Source organism: Erithacus rubecula, assembly GCF_903797595.1.
Source record: "Erithacus rubecula genome assembly, chromosome: 1".
NCBI lineage: Eukaryota > Metazoa > Chordata > Aves > Passeriformes > Muscicapidae > Erithacus > Erithacus rubecula.
The window spans coordinates 13,942,481-13,962,496 of record NC_136658.1 but is presented as its reverse complement, the minus strand read 5'-3'; the positions used below and the strand labels follow the sequence as shown (position 1 = coordinate 13,962,496).

Below are 20,016 nucleotides of genomic sequence, written 5' to 3'. Positions count from 1 at the left end.
AGATGGCTCCTTGGTGCCTCCTTGTCCTCATTTATGGCCTCAAAGTGCTGGTTTGGTCAGTGCTGGCTGGAGCTGTTGTACATGGAGGTGGTACTTCTTCCCAGGAGCTGCTTAAAAACATGGCAAGCTGCAGGAGCAGCTGGGTTCCTCTACCCTTACAGTGACCCTCACTGCCTTGGTGTCACAGCAGCCTGCCAGAAAGCAAAGGAGGCTCCTGGTCATGCTGAGTGAGCTCAGAGCATGGGCACCACTCTGGTTTCATGGGACATCTGCAGGAATTAGATCTCAGGACCCCACGAGAGGCAAAACTGGAGCAGTTTGGTGGACATGGATGGGAGAGGGATCAAGCAGTGCTCAGTCCCCTGGGCTTCCTTCAGTGCCTGTTCCTGTCCTGTCCTGCCTGCAAGAGCACACAGAAGAGATGAAATGTGTGGGGAGCTCAAATCCTCAGTGAGGAGCCTGGAAATGCCATCTAGGACAAGCAAGGCTTGCAGCTGGGTTGTGCCTGGCATCTCCAGGCTGCTGGAATTTTTGTGTAGGTGCTAGAAAGAGGCCTTGGGAAAGAGGATCAATCCCTTGATGTAGATGATATCCTGCATCCTTTGTGTCACCATGAGTTACTTCCACCTGCCTTGCTTCCACAGTGCTGCTGCCTCCTCCTCCAAGCTGTACATTCCAGCAGTAAAAAAGCACTGAAAAAAAGTCTCAGCTGCAGTTTTAGGGGCTGACTAATATTTAGGACATGATTCCTTCGTGCTGCTCAGGTCCTCAGTGATGTGGAGATATGCAGGAGTCTTCTAACACATAGATTTCTGCTAGCAGAGCTCTGTAAGAGCTTGCCTATCTGCTGCTTTGGTTTGAGCTCCAAAGGGCTGAGCTCCTTGTTGCTCATCCCACACCTACATCAGGCCAGATTTCACAACCAGGCACTTTCTTCTTCAGACCTTGCTGGCCCCAAACAGGTGCATGTTTCCAGGTCTCACACCTTTGCAAGGACAGCAACCCCTCTGCTTGCTCAGGTATAGAGCAAGGCTGGAATTCTGCACTTCCCTGATACAATTCACTGTGTTACCTCTACTGCTTGATGTGCCTTTTCCAAAGAATGCAACTGAGACCAATGATAATGTACCATGTTAAGCCATTTTTCAGGTTTGTATTTTTTGCTGCTGTTTTGTGTACACAAGCTTCAGTGCACAAAGGGCAACACAGCATTCAGAAGACAGAGGTGACTTGTCATAATCTACTCATAACCTAACTGGAAATTGCATTTGCCCAGAAATCAATGAGTTTCTGTTTTCTGAGGAACATGAACCTGCCAATGTCCTCCTGGATAAGGGCACTAACCAAAAGGTGGTTCCTCCACAGACAAGAGCTGTCTCCTCACCTGAATTCTCTGGGAAGGAAGGGACAGACTTCTCATGGGCTTTCCTTTAAAATGTTCCTTCAGCATGAAAGTTCTGTGCCTGGGTTTGTTTGCTGTTTCTGATGGATAGAAATTGGTAGAGGATTCCTGCTGTTTCTAGTTCTCTTAAAGGCAACTTTTAATTTTGTGTGCTTATACAGACTAATAAGAGCTCTTGAATAGCTACAATGCTTTAAATTAAGATAATTTTGCAGAAGAGAATACAAGTAATCAGCTCATTTTGATATGAGGGCATCAAAACATCAAGATGTGAATTCATAGAGGAGCAGGGCTGAGATATGAACAGGTCCTCCACATCTCTGAGGAACAGGATAATATTACTGGAACTGTCAGAAGCAAGTTTAGACCCAAGTCACAAAATCCCAGCTCCATGTGGTTATACCAGGACCAACAAAGAGGAGATGGCACTGTGTGTGCTCATGGGGGTCTGGTTATTTCCAGACACCTTGTGCTCCCTCTGGGAAATGATCCTCTGCTGAATTTCATACTCTTTCTGCACCTCTCTCAGAAGGAGAAATCTGTCCCCTCCAATTAATCTCTTCTACATTTCTCCCCTTCTCACAAAATTAACCCAACAATTTACCATCAGCAGCCGTCATGAGGGCAAAGATCTCCAAACTCTTTCCTGGCTTGGCTTAAACAAAGATCAATTTATAAATGTTACTGCATATGTGTTGGGGCTTGTTCTGTTTTGGATCAGGCTCTCAACTCTCCAGTTTGCACACTGCCAGCTCACTCTTCCCAAGGCTGGTACCTAGGGCTGGACCTCACAGTGCAGCCCTGCAGAGAAAAGCCGTGGCTGTTCTCTGCTGTGCATGCTTTGTTCTGAATACCAACTCTCAGGGGAAAATGAAATTACCTACCCCTCACACTCCTTCCAGTTCAAGACAGCTTTGGATGGACACAGTTGTTTATATTCATGCAAACAAAGGAAGCCTGGGGATGAGATGGGACAGTCTCTCTCCTCCGGTCTGAAATCCATGGCTGAAGGATGCACACAGTCATGGGAAAAGAGCCAGTAGATTAAAAGGAAGAACATACACTGCAGGCATCAGCTTTTTGACTGTCTCAATAGGGAGGGACCACCCCAGTGCCGATGAGATTGGGGAATTCTCCTGGTGATTCTAGCAAGGGCTCAGGAAAGTACTGGTGGATTGCAAACAGTTTGAAGCAGATGGAAAACTTCAGGGAGAGATGATTTTTTGCTTTCAAAACTCTCCTCTGAAATCAGGGTAGCAGCAAGAGCAAGGCTGCATTCCAAGGAAGAGGTGGGATGGCTCTGGTGTTGACCCACCTGGATTGGGTTGAACCTCATCACTGGATCATCACTGGCACAGGACAACCTGAGACCATGCCCCAGGGCTCCTGCATCCTCCCTCACTAAATGAGGTGTGAAGATGTGCTTGGTAAATGGAATAGTGGCTGATGTCCTTCAAACTGCAGGTGCAGGTGCCCATGGGCAGCATGTCCACTGGCAAGCATGTGCAGGTGTGTCCAGCCTTCTCCAGAGACCAGGCACTGGGTCCTGTCCTGGCAGATCCCTGTGCATCAGTATGGACCTGGTCTGCCCTGACAGTGGGGCATCTTCCCAAAGATTTCCCCCCTAATCCTTTGATTTATGGTGCTGGGCTCACCTCATTCCCATAGGAGTTCCTACCAACCTCTGCCAACAGCTTCTGGCAGCAAATGTCTCTGTGTGGTAAAAAGGGCAAGGTGAGGGTGAGTGTTTGAGAGAGAGCTGTCCTGCCTGAGCTCTTCACATGGCCTCTCACACAGAAATGGTTTTTCTCCTGTCTGGGTTGGGCTGATTTCACAGATCCAGAAAATGGTAACCAGCCACTTCATGGTGTCAGCCCCTCCTTCCCTCTTCTAACCTGGATCCACTCCCTGCACAAAAGTGATGCAAGACTGGGGGACAAATGGGGATCTCCACAGTGCCTTGTTGCAACCACCATGTAAAGGTGCCCATTTTAAATCTTAGCAGGTTTCTTGTTCATCATCAACTGCTTTCTGCACCAGACCCATTCCCATCCATCCATGTCTCTCCTCATCCCCAGAGATGCTCCTCTTCCCTAATGAAGACTGATTCCCTTGTTTCCCTTCCCATCCCTCCCTCTGTGCTTCCTCAAGACCCAGCCTTCCTTCCAACACATATCCACCCTAACTCCAGGGTGCCTCTGTTCTTTTGTGCTGCCATCCAAGACTATCCAGGTGACCCTGCCAGGCATCCAGTACCTTGTGCCACCACCACCTCCTGGTGTCCCCTGGGGGTAGTAAAGAGAGAAGGGGTGCTCTCAGTTTGGGTTAGTATACATTAGCTGTGCTTGCTTTCCTGCTGTTCTAACAGGTTCCAGGTGCTTCCTGAGCAGCACAAGAGCTCAACTCCACTGTGACAGGGCTTTTACCACCTGTCATGAGGGAAACAAACTGCTTCTTTGTGAGACAATTTTACAGCAAGGTGTTTGTTCCATGCAGGTTATAATCAATTGGCAAGCATTTTTTGTGGCTGATGATCCTGGTCATAGTTAAACCAAGGGCTGGTCAAAAAGTCAAGGTTTTGGGGGCATCCATGGATTTTGGACCAGTTCCTTGAGGGAGCAGGACCACTCACCAGCCAGCCTGAGGACATACCAAATGTGTGGTTGCTTGGGGAATGCTCTGCAGATCCACTGGTCTTGGGGCAAAGTCCACCTCAGGGGTGGCATTTTGTTGTCATGGGCCAGCTGATTGCTCTGATAGCTTTGCAATGATGCTTTTTCTCTGCTTCCAGGACCCCTGAAAAAAACACTGGTGCTACAGATCAAGAACCAAGTACCTTAGTGCAGGACCAACCCACTTGAAGTCAGGAATTTTCGTCTGAGCAGCAGCTGGAGCAAATGTGTAGTCCGCATGAAACGTGTATTGTCTGGCTGGCATAAAATAAAGCTGATGATGAAAGCTGAATGACAACTTCTGTTGTCTCTCAAGCACTTTGAAGTTATTGTGTGATGCAGTTAGCATGTTTGTGCCTTGATTTATGTATAGTAAAGTTACAGAAAAATGGGTCCAAGTCTCCCTTTATTCATAGATGAGAAGCAGCGCTGGTTTTAAATGTTTGTGTATGTTATATGGACAACAGAGAGATGGATTCATATCCATGGCTTGTGGAGGTATCACACTGGATTTCAGGGATTTTGCCAGAATCCTAGTTGATAGAAGCAACAACTCCCTTCAAAGATCCTTGAGATTCAATGCACTATAAATTCTTACCACTGTCAGGAACTTGTGTTTGGATATTTCCAGGTGAGGCACACCTTGTGCTAAATCTGGCAGATCCCCTTGTCACTGTGCTGTAGCCACAAATATTTCAGACCTGCTTTTGAGGCTGATTCAACTGATTGCCAATCTGGGTATCACTTAAAGCAAATCATAGAATGCTTTGGGTTCGAAGGCACCTTAGAGATCATCTGGTTCCACCACCCTGCCATAGGGAGGGACATATTCCACTAGACCAGGTTGATCCAAGCCCCATCCAGCCTGGCCTTGAGCACTTCCAGGAATGAGGCAGCCACAGCTTCTCTGGGCAACTCATGCCAGGGTCTTGCCACCCTCACAGGGAGGAACTTCTTCCTGATATCTAGCTTAAATTTTCCTTCTTTCAGTCTGAATCCATGTCCTGATGCAGAGTTCCTCTCTGTCTGTTTGTAGGCCCCTTCAGATACTGGAAGATGTTCTGAGGTATCCATATCAAACCTTCTGTTTTCCAGGCTGAACAGCACCAACTTTCCCAGCCTGTCTCCTTAGGGGAGGTGTTCTAGAGTCCTTATCAACTTCTGGACAAGAGAGATTACATGCCTATGAATAATTGCACTGTGTGCCTCACTCAGCAGCTCAAGGATCCCTGTTACACATGATTAAATAATTAACTGTTCTTGTATATAATTACCATGATTGCACAGTTATTAGAGAGGAGACCAGTCCAAAGGCTGAGTGCTAGATGTTGATTGCCTGCAAGAGGTTTTGCTCTAGTTCCCTGGAGCTGTTGGTGCCCAGTTATTCAAAGATATTATCTATACACAATTATGGGTAGGAACTCAGATATCCACAGTGGAAAACTTGAGAAAAAGAAACTTGTTATTCCATCAGTATCTGATTTTCTGGAGTGGCTTAAAGAGGCAGAAAATCCAACCCAAACATCCACCAAAAGACAAATATTTTGTCTGCCTCTTCAGTTTTCTGAAGGTGAAGCTAGTCATCCTTATTGCTGCCTTGATTCCCCACCTGCCTCTTAGCTATTCTGGTATACTAAGTCTAAAACTTTTTGTCAAGGCACGCTTATATCAAGCTAGGTCTGACAGTCTTTTTAATGCTTGTTTATGCTAAGCACTTCTGTATACTTGTGCTAAGTACTTATTTATTTACACTAGTTTCTTCTGCTTAAGTATGTAAAACAAATTCCTTATTTTGAAAGGGTTAAAAGCATTGTGCCTAGGCATTCCTGGGCAAAAGTAAGATATGTCATAACCAATATAGAAGAGAGATTAAACTTGGCATAGAAATAGGGAACAAATCTTGAAAAAAAAGAAAGGACAAAGTTTGCTAAAACCAGTGAGGAAATTGCTGAAAGAGCTAACAAGAGACTGCACGTGCCTAGAGGAGAAAAGTGAAAAGGGCAGGGTGAGGAAGACACCCAGGCTTCATCAAAGCAGCACTGAGGAAGATGAGGAGCTTTCCTCAGTGAGACCACCAGGGTACTCTGAGCCTGTGCTTTGCTAATGATGAGTTCTAAGAAAATTTTGCTTAACCCCACGTTTTCTAAGGAAAATTATGAATATGCATGAGTATAACCATGCATTGCAATATTCTATGTGCTGGTGTGTGTATTAGGAAGAGAGATCCCACACACACCTGGCGTGCTGAATAAAGCAATTCAGGTTTTTTGAGGTTTGGGTAAATTCAATTTCAAGGGCACAAAATATCCAACAGCTCCTTTTAATGCCATGAATATCATGCTGAGCTTGGTTGGTTCCCTCCCTCCAATAATTCCTAGATGACTTATGCTCCCTTGTTTCCTCAAGACTCTTATAAATCATTATCTGAATTATTTAACCCCCATTCACTCCCCCTTTCCTCAACTGACTTTTATATTTTGTTTCCTTTACCTTGATGTGTTTATTTTCTGCTCTGCCATTCCAGTCACTTAATTTCTCCTTCGACCCTTATGCATCTTTCATAATTTACCCCACTTTGCTGTGGCAAGGGGCAGGTTTTCCTGCTGGTGGAGTCAATTTTTGTGGCATATCTAGGTTACTGTCAGGACTTCTTTCCTGGGTAAAATGTCTTTCATTTTGTATGAATCTACTTTAATTATTTATCCCATGTCAAAGATGTATAATTAAATCACCATTCTGAAAATGGCTTTTCCGTGTTGAGGTAATGGAGCAGAGAAGGGCTGGAAGGTACTACCCTCAGACAGACAGTATTTTGGTGTAAAATAAGCCACAAGATTCAGAGGGAAAAGAAGGCTGGAACAGCTGAGAAGATGTTAATGTTTGGGGTCTGGATTAGAAGAGAAAGGAATGGACCCAACTTTACTTTGCCTTATAGCAGAGAAAACTTAAGAACAAAATTATCCCTATCCCAGCCAAAGCCAGAACAGATGTGAACGACTGAAATACTTTCACTGATGATTTTTGTCTCAGAGATAAGCAGCACAGAGCTGAATCACTTTAAACAGAAAGACCCAAAACATCTTTGCCATAGAATCTTATTCACACATCTCAGGATTCCAAAACCACTCAGGATTCTGTTACTTACCTTTCCTGAGCTGTATAATTCCCCAAACTGGCCCAAAATGGATCACAAGATGTAAAAAAGGCATGAATTCACATGAATTGTGATGGGAGAACTGCTCTAGTCCTGGTGATCTAGGGATACCTGTGAGGCATTGGTAGCTGTTTTGTCTTTTTTGGGGAAGAGTGTATTTGATCTGGCTGAGATGGAGTTCCTTTTCCCATAGCAGCCTTCACAGTGCTGTGCTTTGCATGTGTAGCTGGAAAGGGGTTGATAACACACCAGTGTTTTGGCTACTGCTGAGCAGTGCTCTCTGACATTCCCCTTCCCATCAAGGGACTGGGAGTGGGCAGGATCCTGGAAGGGGACAGAACCAGGCCAGCTGATCCAAATTAACCAGAGGGGTATTCCATGCTGTCAGCTCAGGTATAAAAGCTAAGGGAGGGAGGAAGAACAGGGAGCATTTGTTATTCTACAATATTTGCCTTCCAGAGCAGCTGCTGTGGGTGCTGAAGTCCTGCTTCTGGGGAGTGACTGAACACTGGATGTAGAGATTGAACTCTCTTCCCCTTTGCTTGTGTGTGCAAAAACCTTCATTTTCTTTTTGCTTTAGTAAAATGCCTTATCTCAACCTACTAGCTGTTTTTTGTCTTATTTTCCCTCTCCTGTTCTGCTGGGAAGGGGAGTGATAGATAAACCATAGAAGGCGTGCTACAAACCAAAATATTTGGGAACCTCGCTGGCTCTTTCTGAAAAGCTTTTAGATAACATCTGTATTTTCTTAGGCTCAATTTTCCCTCTTGGTTTGTTTTATCTCTGTTGTCCCTCTGTGGAGAGAAAAGGCATCTCTTGATCAGTTCATTGATAAGCTAAAGAGGAATAAAGACAAATTATCTGAATTCAGAAGGATGAATGTTATGTTATTAATGGGCTTTAAAATATGAGTTGCAATCCTTAACTCTGAGTTCTTCAATTGTCTGCTAAGATGTGGTTTGGATTTAATTTTACTGCTTGTATGAAGCAAGCTAAGAGTGCATCCATGCAGAAGGAAGTTCCTTTTTGGAAGAGCTCATTGTTTTCAGTGGGGAGATCTGGGCAGCACATGGGGACGCAGGTGCTTCAGAAACACCACGGGTCTGCATGCAGGCTGATCTCTTTGGAGAAATTATCCTGCCACATTTTAATTGTGACAAGCAAACACAGAATGAGGGGGTACCAGCTGGTGCCATCTCCAGTTCAAGGAGCTCTGTAAACAGTGCACTTGGAAATGAACCTTGCCTCAGGCAATATTTTAAACAGACTACAGCCCTACTAATGCCACAAACTATGTGTCTATTTGGAAATGTGAAATGGTTATTATAACACACTCTAAATCACAAGACGTGCTCCCTTGGAGGATTTTTGTCCCTCTTATTTATGGAGAAAAGCAATTTTGTAGAAAAGATTTCTTTTCTGCAAAGGTCTGGATTAAGACACAGAGGAGGGAAGGCTGGCAAAAAATGAAGAGAAGACAAAGAAGGACCTGGAGGTATCAGTGTAAAAAACTGGACATACCCAGCTGTGTGTGTGGCACCCTGAAACCCTCGTGCTGGGCTGATCCCACAGCATGGGCAGCATGAGCTTTGATGCTGGCAGGATCTGGGTTCCCTGTTTCTGATTTCATGCAGTTTCTCTTTGACCTGAGTTTGCAGGGGTGGGGAATCTGTGATGACCTACCTGCCCAACAGGGCCTTTCATCTCCAGGATTTTTGTTCTAGCTCTGACCCCACCAGGATTATATTCAAGCATGCCTGAATCTAGCCTTGCTCTAGGTGGTTCTCACCCCTCAAAAATGTTGGTCCTTAGAAAAAACAGGAATTCTCCCTCCAGGCACTACTGCAGCACCAAGAGCCCAGCTGTGCATGCATCCAGAAATCCAGGAGGGATACAGCCCATTGCTGGGTGGGCTGAGCAGCAGCTTCAAATCTACCCACAGTCCCAAACCTATTGCCAGTACAACTCTATCCCCAAATCTGCTTCCCCTTTCCCCCAAGCTCCAAATATGCTTCCTTAATCCCAAACCCACACCCCAAGCCCCAAATCCACCCTGTCCCATTGACTGCTCCTCCCTCCCAGCCCTCCCAGCAGCCTGTCCCACCCCAAAAAGCAGACAGGTTGGCAGTAGCAGGTTTATTCTCCAGTTTTCTTCCAGAGGAGCAGGGCAGCCAGGAGGCTGGAGCAGGACTGGGCTGTCCCTGGTGTCAGATGGTGCAGTTCCCCTCCCCGTAGCGCCGGCACTTCATCACCTTCAGGTAGGTCTCCACCTTGTGCAGGTCCTTCTTGAAGCAGGAGAGCAGGCCATAGTTCTGCAGCAGGGCATCCTCACTGCGCAGGTGGATGTCAAACTTCTCATAAGTGGCTTTGAGGATCTGGGGACCCCGTGGGCTTCGGTCCTGCAGCTCCTGCAAGGGGGTTGAGAGGTGCTGGGGGCTGGGAGTGGGCATGGGTCACAACCATGCAGTGCTCCAGGCTGGGGCAGAGGGGCTGGGAACAGCCCTGAGGATACTGGGGACAGTGGGTGGAACCTTCTCACTCTCTCTAACTCCCTGATAGCAGGGTGGAGCCAGGTGGGGGTCAAGCTCTGTTCCCAGGGAACAAGTGACAGGACAACAGGACACAACCTCAAGCTGTGCCAGAGATGTTTCAGGTTGGACATCAGGAAGAATTTCTTCACAGAAAGGGTTAAACATTGGAAGGGACTGCTCAGGAGGTGATGAACTCTCCCTGGAGGTGTTCAGGGAATGGCTGGACATGGCACTCAGTCCCCTGGTCTGGCTGACAAGGCAGTGGTCAGTCTTGGACTCGGTGATCTTGAAGGTCTTTTCCAACCTCAATGATCCAATGATCTCCCAACAGTCCCAGTGCCACAGTTCCCACTGAACTTTAAATGAGCTCAGGGGTTTCTCTCTCCAGTCTTAAAGCATATTTCAAACATATTTTTGAGTGCATGTGTTTACAGGCAGAGCACTGATGCTACAGTGAGAAAGAAGAGAGCTTGGCACAGGGCTGCAGGGAGGAAGGAGTGTTTTTGGGGTCTTAAATTAAAAGCAAAGTTGCAGGGTCTCTCTGTACCTCTTCCAGTCAAGGAGACAGGGAACCTGGCAAATAATTCTCTCTCTTCTCCCACTTTGCCAGCAAACAAAGCTCTAACCCAGACCCAAGCCATGTGCATCTGGAGCTGAGAGCTGCACTCCTCCTGCCCTGCTGTGGTCACTAGCTGCCACAAACGGGAAAGTTTTTTTAAGGAAAAGATGCCATAAATGAGTGAAATATGATTGTTTGGCTGGTTTCTGTGTACCATTTCTGAATGCCCAAGCACATACCAAATAGGAACCAAAATCATAGAATCATGAAGTCACAGACTGGTTTGGTTTGGAAAGGACCTTGTAGCCAAGAGCAGGGACATCTTCCACTAGACCAGGTTGCTCCAATCCCCATCCAGCCTGGCCTTGAACACTTCCAGGGATGGAGCAGCCACAGATCCTCTGGGTAACCTGTGCCAGGGCCTCACCACCCTCACAGTAAAGAATTTCTCACCCACATGAAAATCTGGAAGTGGTGCTGATACCTATCCCTACTTTCTCCTGCTGAAGTGCCAGGACAGAAGATCTCTGTTTACTCCCTGAGCCTGACTTTCAGAGTCATTTTAATGCTGGAAGCTGTAAAAAAATATTCCGGACTCATTTGTCAGAGCTGTAGGTCTCAGAGCTCTAACTACAGGGTAAACCTGCCAGATAAATTTAGTTACAGAATAAACTTAACTGAAAGGGTATCCTGGCAGATAATACACAACTTCATTTAAAACAACAAAGCAAAAATAAAGTAGATTATAAAGGGGACTTAGAGCAAAGGTAGGGAGTGACTTTTTACATGGACAGATAGAGAAGGACAAGAGGGAATGGTTTTTACTAAATGAGGGAAGATTTGGATCAGGTATTAGGAAGAAATTCTTCCATGTGAGGATGGTAAGGCCCTGGCACAGGTTGCCCACAGAAGCTGTGACTGCCCCATCCCTGGAAGAGTTTAAGGCCAGTTGACGGGGCTTATACCAACCTGGTCTAGTGCAAGGTGTCCCTGCAAATGGTGTGAGGTTGGAATGAGACGAGCTTTAAGGTCCCTTCCAACCCAGACCATTCTGTGAATCTGTGATTAGTTCTTCCTTCAAGAGGATCACCCCTCAGCTTTCAGCTCTCTGGATGCTGTATTAATGTATGAGGGAAACACCAGAATACAGGTTTCTATCTGTACACAGATGATTTTGTAAAATTTGCTGTACTTCAAATTATTTCACATGGAGATGTAGCAAACATTTTGCTGTTACACATTTTGTTACAAATTTTTACAAAACATAATTTTGCTGTACAACTGAATATTTTTTTATGTTGTTGTTGCTGGGTTTGGGAAGATTTTGGGTGTGAATTGTGATTCCTGATCAGTAGTGCTTTGTGATGGGTGTTAACATCTGTTCTGTGTTTTCTTATCCTCCCTAGTGATGAAACCCAATGTGCAGATCTCATTTTCTAAATGTAAACAAAGCCCTAAGCATGCCACTGGTCTTCAGAGTGGAAAGTGATGCATGCTGCAACTTACCCTCATCAGAGCTAGTATTCCTTCTTCCAGGTCCTTTAGTTTTTCATACACTCTGTCTGAGGTGCCAAAAACCAGATTGTTTGTGAACATCTTGCTCAGGTACTGCACCGGGGTCAGCCAGGACTGGATGAGAATCAGGGAAAACTGAAGAAGCTCCATGTCCTGAAATTAAGACAAGAAAGGGTCAAAGCCATTCAGGGGTATTTGGCAGCATGTCCTGCTCCCTCTGGAGCACCTGGAGATGTGCCACCACTCCTACAGCTTCAGCAGACCCAAAGTTTTCAGGCTGGGGAACACCACCCAGACCTGTGTTCTGTACAGACAATAGTTTTTCCCATGTTTGGGGTGGGAATGTGATTTATATTGTAGCCTAGAAAAGTATTTCTTTCTTTATGCAGGGTTCAAGTGATGAAGAAGGGAGGAGAGGGATGAAGCACCCAAGCTTTCACAAATGAGAACCCTCTGCTCCTCCAGGGAAGCACAAGCTGTGCTTGCCCTGAGGATGAAAAAAAAACTTACTGATTTCTGCTGGGCATCATCCTTCTTCATGGGAGCAGGGATGGTTTCCGAGTAACAAAATGCTACCTGGGAATTCTTGTTTGTGTGCCTTTGTTCCTCTGGAATATAGGTGCGTTCCTATGGAGACATCCCAAACACACTCAGATCTACTGCCCACGTTCTGGAGAAGATCTCAGACACTTCCCAAGCTGCTCTGAGTGGTAACTCTATGCAAGAAATGAATCTGAGACAGGAGGTGCCTCTGGACAGGGCTGGCAGGTAGGAAGCAGGAATATCATGTTGGCCCAATAGCTGCTGGACCTAAAGGCCAAGGTGCTGAGGTGAGCCCAAACCACACCTGAACTAGGTTCTCCCAAGGAGTAAATGGCCCCAAACAAAGCTCTTTACAAAGTGACAGCTCATGCCAGCTCCTGTCAGCAGAATAAACTAGATAGTTTTAAGCACTCAGACTCTCCCAGGACCAGAGGTGACCAACACAGGAAAGTCTTGTCACATATCTGTGACATGTCCCAGCTGATCCTGTGCAGCCACAGCCCTGAGAAGGAGGATGTGCAGGATCAGAGCAGGGGGCAGAGGGCTGAGAGGAGGAAACAGGGTCCAGTTTGATGGGACATAACCTGTGCTATCCTGTGAGCACTCCCTCTCCTTATGGAAAGAAGATAAAGGAGACAGCAGTAGTTGAAAAGTGTCTGTTACACAGCCCTGAAGCCATCAAGCTAAAGAGGAGGAGATGGCCAGACCACTTACAAACTCCTTGTATGTCTCTGCAGCCAGGAGGTGAAGGTGCTGAGCCCTCAGCACAGCGTTGGTGAACAGGCTGGAAAGGGGAATGGCTGGGAAGGTGGCAGCTTGCTGTGGCCACTGCAGTCCCAGAGTGATGACAGCAATGGCGAGAGGAGAGAGCCAGGAGCCTACAGCAAAGCACAGTGGAAGGTGTTAGCAGTCCTCAGGGAACTGGGTTGAGCAGGGAGTGGCACCTGGGAATTAATTCCCAACCTCTTCTATCCATGCTGGCTGAAGGCTCACCTTCCCTGGTGCCAAGAGTAAGCTTAGCCTCCTCCAAAATTCTCCAAAACCCTTTCACCAAGACCTGCTCCCACCAAGAGCTTGTGCTTCTCTAAGTGTTACCAGCAGGGTCTTCCTAGGTGGAGTCATGGCTGCTCCATGAAAACTGGTGTGTGTCCCAATGTTTTTCCCTGGTTTTCCTTCCCTCCTGGTTTTCCTTCCCTCACGAGTCCTTGCCCATGTGAGAAGAGCATGATGCCCTCTGGTTACAGGAGCAAGCAGGGATGGTGAGTGCCAGGGGAGGGCCAGGGCACCTCCCTGCAGCCATGGTTCCTGCTGTTCTGCTGATGGGATGCTGCACTGCCTGCTGGGGTGACACATGGTGACATTACCTGTGCCCTGACTGGCACCCTGGGATACAACTGCAGAATATGATGATCTTTCTCAACCCTAAATATTTTCAGCCTTTTTCATCTGACTCACCCTATGTCTGTCTGCAGGAAAGACCACAGACTTTATCTCAGACAAATACCCCTTGGAGGAAAAATGCCCTGGAACCTATAGGACTTGGCCTGTTTAGGCTAAAGATTAATCAATGAATTAAAGTAACATTGCAGGGAAAGATATTCTTTTCCATTGATTTATAAATTGCCATATTTTAAGTTAGGGCTGTCGCAGAGTGTGTGTATCCCACCACATACCACCCCATCACCATCTCCTCTCACCCTACACATGGCAGCACTGACAAATCCTTTAAAACTGTAATAAAAAGTACCTGGAGCCATTTCTGCCTGGTGAGTTGCTCAGGTGTTGCTTGACAGTGAATATTTCCTCCTTTCATCTGGCGAGGGGAACTGTTGAGCCACCCTTTATATAGCAGGGTGTCTGTTTAAAATGGATCTGTGTGTCCATGATCACAACTCCTCTGCATCTTTTCTGTGCATAAATGCACAGGTGTTCATAGTGATGCTGCCTCATTGTAGTAATTTATACACAAATGTACAAGTTGGGAAAGTTGTTTGCCTCAGGATACAATCAGTGCTCAGTGATTTCGCCATATCCCGCTGTTTATCACAAATAGAAGTTTCCTGGTCATTGGAATACCCGTCCCAAGTCACATCAATGCTTTGATATGGTGGAATCTGCTTTGTCCACCTGTTTTTCCTGTCAGGCTCACAGTTCACAGGCCTGACTGACAAGTTTGGGAGATTTCTGACTTGAAGCAAATGGCAAGTTGTGCCAGGGGAAGTTTAGGTTGGATATGAGGGGAAATGTCTTTCTCAGAGGGATTGTCCAGCCCTGGCACAGGCTGCCCAGGGCAGTGGTGGAGTCCCCATTCCTGGAGGGATTCAGAAGCTTTGTTGATGTGGAACTTGGGGGCATGGGCTAGTGGTGGGCTTGGCAGTGCTGGGGGAACATTTTGACTCAGTGATCTCAGAGGGCTTTTCCAACCTAAAGAATTCTGTGATTCTATGATGTTTTCCCCTTTATTCTTAGTGAGGATAGAGATGGATGTTGTCAGATTAATCCTATGTTTTTCAATTTCCACCAAAATATCAAATATTCAGCTAATAGCATTCCTGAACTGGTTTGCTGTGGTTGTGACAAAGAGCTGTCATGCCTAGGCACTTGTTTGGGTTCCAGCCCACTGCAAATCCAACTGCCAGAGCTCTGGGAGGTTTCTCTCATTCTCAGTCTGTGAGAAGATTTGGTTATGAACATCTTCCTGCTCCCAAACAGAGAACTGCTGTGGAAAGGAGATTGAAAAAATATGGAAGAGAAGATGGGGAAGAGAATCATAGAATCATAGGATGGTTTGGGTTAGAAGGGACCTTAAAGCTCATCTCATTCCAAGCCCAATGGCACACCTTCCTCTAGACCAGGTTGCTCCAAGCCCAGTCCAGCCTGGCCTTGAACAAGAAATGCCCAGCATGTCTATGCTTTCTTTTGAGCAAAATGAAATAGAACTTCAGATGGACAACTACAGGGGGGGCTTTTAAAGGCCTTTTACTCTTCCTAAGGCACTGATTACCCTAAACCACACTGGTTTGAACTTTTGTTGGGAGTTCAGGGTCTGTTTCTGGTCAAGTGGTGATTTGTTTTCCCCACACCCTGCATTTGCCATGCCTTTCAGTTTGGGTCCAGTTTCCAAGAGGCAGCATCATCCCTGGGGCAGCTGGAGCAGAGGGTGGAGAGGTGGTTAATAAGCATGCTGTGTGTATTAACATGCTGTGTTAACAAGCATGCTGTGTTTATTAACATGCTGTGTTCTGAAAAGCCCCTGAGCTGGAGGTGTGATGGTGTCACAAGGTAAATGTCAGTGCTTGCAGAAGTGGGAATGGCTATCAGGTGTCCCGTCACCCAATAGCCCACAACATCTGGTTGTGTTTTTCGACTCCAGATCATGTTTAAACATATCAATATTGCTCAGAGATGAGCAGAGCAGCTCACCTCAGCACAACCCACGCACTGCTGCCAGTGAATGATGACAATGAACCACCCGTGTCCTGCTGCCTCTTGCTGTCACTGCCTGGCCCTTGGTGCTAAGTCAATTTTTTTTATGTTTTAGCCAAGCATGGAGATGCTGGGATGATCAGCCTGTGTGATTCCCCTGAGGTTTGGGTTGTCCCAAATAATTTCTGAGCATTAAATGAGAAAGCAGCATTGTGGGGAAGGCAGTGTGACTGAAATGTTGGGCTGGGCAAACACACACCACTATGGGTAAAATTATAGTTACAAAACCTCTTAAATCTCAACTTAGCATTTTTCTAGATCAGGTGGATCAAGCCCCATCCACTTTGGCCTGGAACACTTCCAGGGATGGGACAGCCACAGCTTCTCTGGGAAACCTGTGCCAGGACCTCACCACCCTCACAGCCAAGAATTTCTTCTAACTCTGCCCTCTGTCAGTGGGAAGCCTTGTTCTGTCACTACTCTGCCTTGGAAATAATCTCTCTCCCTCTTTCTTGTAGGCTCTTTTAGACTAAAGAGGTCCAGGACTGCAACTCAGTCTATGCAAAACCAGCCACCCTTGTTCAAGCAGCCCTGATTCCAGTTTCCAACATGTGGAAATGTATTTTATGAGCATTTTTTCCTGAAAACCCTCCTGTTTTCTGCATCTATAAACATTACTTGGAGTTTTTAGCCTGGTTCTTTACTAAACCAACCTAAGACATGATGTTTTTCTGCTTTACCAGTCAGCCTGGAGGTCTATTGCTCATGCTCATTTGCCACATGGATCATTACCTCTCTTCCCTGCTTCTGCAATTGTTTTTCCATGATAATTACCCATAGGAAAAATCATATACAGAGAAGTGTGCAAAAGCAGTCAGTAAGACTGGATCTATGTATTGCAATTTCTGTGTGACTGGTTTGGGGCTGCAGCACAGGAACCAGATAAAGGGATCTCAGATCCCAGGAATAATCCCTGCCCATGTCCTGGGGAATGCCACAGTCACTGCCCAAATCTCAGTTTCTCCATTTGTAGAATGATGGTCCTGACACTCATCAGCAACACAGCTGGAAAGCAGGTAATGATTGCAGGGACACAGGTAAATTAAAAATAAACCTCATCTCTCCTGCTGAAAACAAAGCAAAGCCAGTCAATTTCGCCCCTTTCCAGTGATGTTTTTTAAAAAGTCCTTTAAGTTGAAATGCAGCAACAGCAAGTTGCCCAGGAATAGGAAGCAGCAGGGAATAAAAACAGTCTCTGGGAAGAGTAATTTATTCCCACTTTTTCAGTCTCTCTCCACCAGTGGATCTGACACCATCATGTGTCTCCCAGCATGAGCTGCCACTCAGGAACCATCAGTCTCAACCTTCCTGGGCTGAATTGCTTGGCCAGTGCCTCTCCAAATGAATGCACTGTCCTATGGGATGCCAGTGGGGTAGGGAGAGAAGGAGCTGAGGCCAAATCCCAGCTCTAGCAGTGCCAGAGTCCAATGGAGATTCCCAAAATAGCTTATGCTGAAGGGTTTGCTGTAGGGTGTGGAGAGGAGCCATCCCAAGGTGCACAGTGTGAAGAGAACTGGAGCTCTCTGCTCTGAAGACAGAGCTGAAATTGTGGAGAGGAGAGGAGAGGAGAGGAGAGGAGAGGAGAGGAGAGGAGAGGAGAGGAGAGGAGAGGAGAGGAGAGGAGAGGAGAGGAGAGGAGAGGAGAGGAGAGGAGAGGAGAGGAGAGGAGAGGAGAGGAGAGGAGAGGAGAGGAGAGGAGAGGAGAGGAGAGGAGAGGAGAGGAGAGGAGAGGAGAGGAGAGGAGAGGAGAGGAGAGGAGAGGAGAGGAGAGGAGAGGAGAGGACGAGGAGGGAGAGGAGGGAGAGGAGGAGGAGAGGAGAGGAGAGGAGAGGAGAGGAGAGGAGAGGAGAGGAGAGGAGAGGAGAGGAGAGGAGAGGAGAGGAGCAGTGGTGCTACTGGGAATGGTCACCACACTGCTACTGCAGTGGTGCTACTGGGAATGGTCAGCAAATACAGAGACTGCCAGCATGGTTCAACTGCAATTTCGTAAGTCTGAGAAAAGGTTGACTCAGTTTATAATTTAATTTTGGGAGAGTCATGTTACTGCCTGCCTCAGTTTCCCCATGTATGAACAGGGGGTTTGAAGAGCATTCACTCTTAGAAACATTCCCCAGTATTTCAGGTCTCAGCTGACACAGATAGGAAAAACCCTTTCCCAGGATGCTCAAGAGGTGCTTTGGACCAGTCCTGAGATGGAAAGGATGTTGTGTGGCCACATACCTGTGCATTTCTCAATGCACAGAAATGCACTTCCCATTTACAGCAACAATCTCAGAGGTAGTCATATTTGTACCCATTTATTAAAATGTACATTTTGGGGGAAAAAACACAAAAGTCAAAGATTTGGTCCTTGAAGATTCTGGTCAAGCTGTGTTCCAGGAAGGCTGCTTCTGTGGGCATTAGGGTTCTGACTTCTTTCCTTTTTCTTGTTATGATTCACTAATGTCTATTCATGGTCTAATATCTGCTTGGTTTTGTGTTCTCATTTCCTTCTTGCTTCCCTGCATCACTGTTTTCACTATGACTCCATCTCATCAGACAAATTAAATCTAAAATGCTAGCAAATGTTTTTGAGTCAATTAAAATTTTGATTTATTCAATACTTCTGCTGTCTCAAGAAAGGCCATATATTTTCCTGATATTATGGGGAAATTGCTTTGAATTTATGGGAAAGCCAAGCTCAAATTACGGTTATTGAATATTTCTATTATCTAGACTCTCTGCAGCTATGAGATTTTTCTTCTTCTTTGCTTAGGGAGAAGCTTGAATGAAAACTCTGGGCTGTTTAGAACTTGACAAAAATTTGGCCCGCCTGACTCCTCAGCTTTCATGTACCCAATCAGATCCTCTGCAGCAAGAACTTTCTGTTACTCCCCACCCTTAAAGGCATAATTTATTTATTATATTTAAATCCTTAGCTGAGATTTTCAGGACTTTTTTCTTTAATTTTACTGTGAGGTTTAACCCATTCCCTAGGAAGAGGTAAGGAAAACACCCTGTTTTACTGCCTTACATTTCAACCACTGTCTTCTGAGCTGCTTTCCTCTCTCTTCTTTATATACCAGTATTTCAATGTGCAGCTTGAATTTCAGTACTAAAATCTTGCAAGTACAATTGCTGGTCTTCACAGGGAAAAGCTATCTGAATTTGCATGATACTGGCAAATTCTAGGGGCAAACCCATGAGATTTGCATCAGATATTCCATTTCTCAGTGGGGGAACCTGGCTGCTAAATTCTTCCAAGATGCCATCTCAGAAGGAACCATGGAACCACAGGATGGTTTGGTAGGAAGGGATATGGCAGTTCATCTCATTCTAATCCCTGCTGTGGACAGGAACACCCAGGGTGGCAGAAGGTGCTTCATTCAAAATGTTCTGTCATGACATTAGGGGTTTCCCAGATGCTTTTCAATCTTAAGGACATCTAAGCAATTGGGAGATACACTGCACTTTGTATTTGCTGTTTGGGAATCAATGAAATAGTCTGGATGAATTTGGGGAGAGTAAACAGAATATTCTCCCTTGGTGGAAAGAAGTTTATTGCTCTAGGAAAGCACAATTATACAGTGATGACTACAAAATATTAATTCTATAAGGATAATTGGTTCAATTCTACATTAGCTTTCAAATACTGATGATAGTCAGGACCAGCCCTTGATGATGTCTCCAGACTTCAGCAACGTATTAATTAATGTGTTAGTACACAACACACGTGGTTTCTGTTCTGTGAAACACCTTCCCCTGATTTTATAGCTCATTAGTGGTCTATTAACCACAGGTTAACACTCAGTCAGTGCAGCAGAGCCTGTGCTTACCACATGAGACACTTCTGCTTATTTCTAGGGTAATTTCATTGATGATGTGTCTGAACAGTCATAAAGCCACCCAAATGCTATTAAGCACAGCTGACACCTTTATGGTGCTTTTTGCCAGTTGATCTCTCCCAGCTTCAATGACTGAAATGGTCATTGCTTTTATAATCACAATTTCTCCTCCCTTTGAAGGAGTCTGAGTTGCTTTTACCATCACAAGAGAAGGCAGAGGGAAAGCACTAACACAGCAGAAGCTTAGGGGAAGCCAAGAATTGAATACCTAAGTTTTTCCAGAGGAAACATATTTATTATAGGACAAAGCTGGGCAGATTTTCCCAAAAG

At 45.8% G+C, this 20,016-nt stretch overlaps 1 protein-coding gene across 1 annotated transcript; it reads right to left on the bottom strand.

The window, feature by feature from the left end:
• Nucleotides 1-9,435: 9,435 nt before the first annotated feature.
• LOC306807035 (somatotropin-like) lies at nucleotides 9,436-14,406 on the bottom strand (the record flags this gene model as incomplete). Its single annotated transcript, XM_079316280.1, has 5 exons — nucleotides 9,436-9,636; nucleotides 11,825-11,986; nucleotides 12,344-12,460; nucleotides 13,091-13,254; nucleotides 14,382-14,406. 5 exons carry the CDS (start codon nucleotides 14,404-14,406, stop codon nucleotides 9,436-9,438), a joined length of 669 nt encoding a protein of 222 aa, XP_079172406.1.
• Between the last annotated feature and the right edge of the window lie 5,610 nt (nucleotides 14,407-20,016).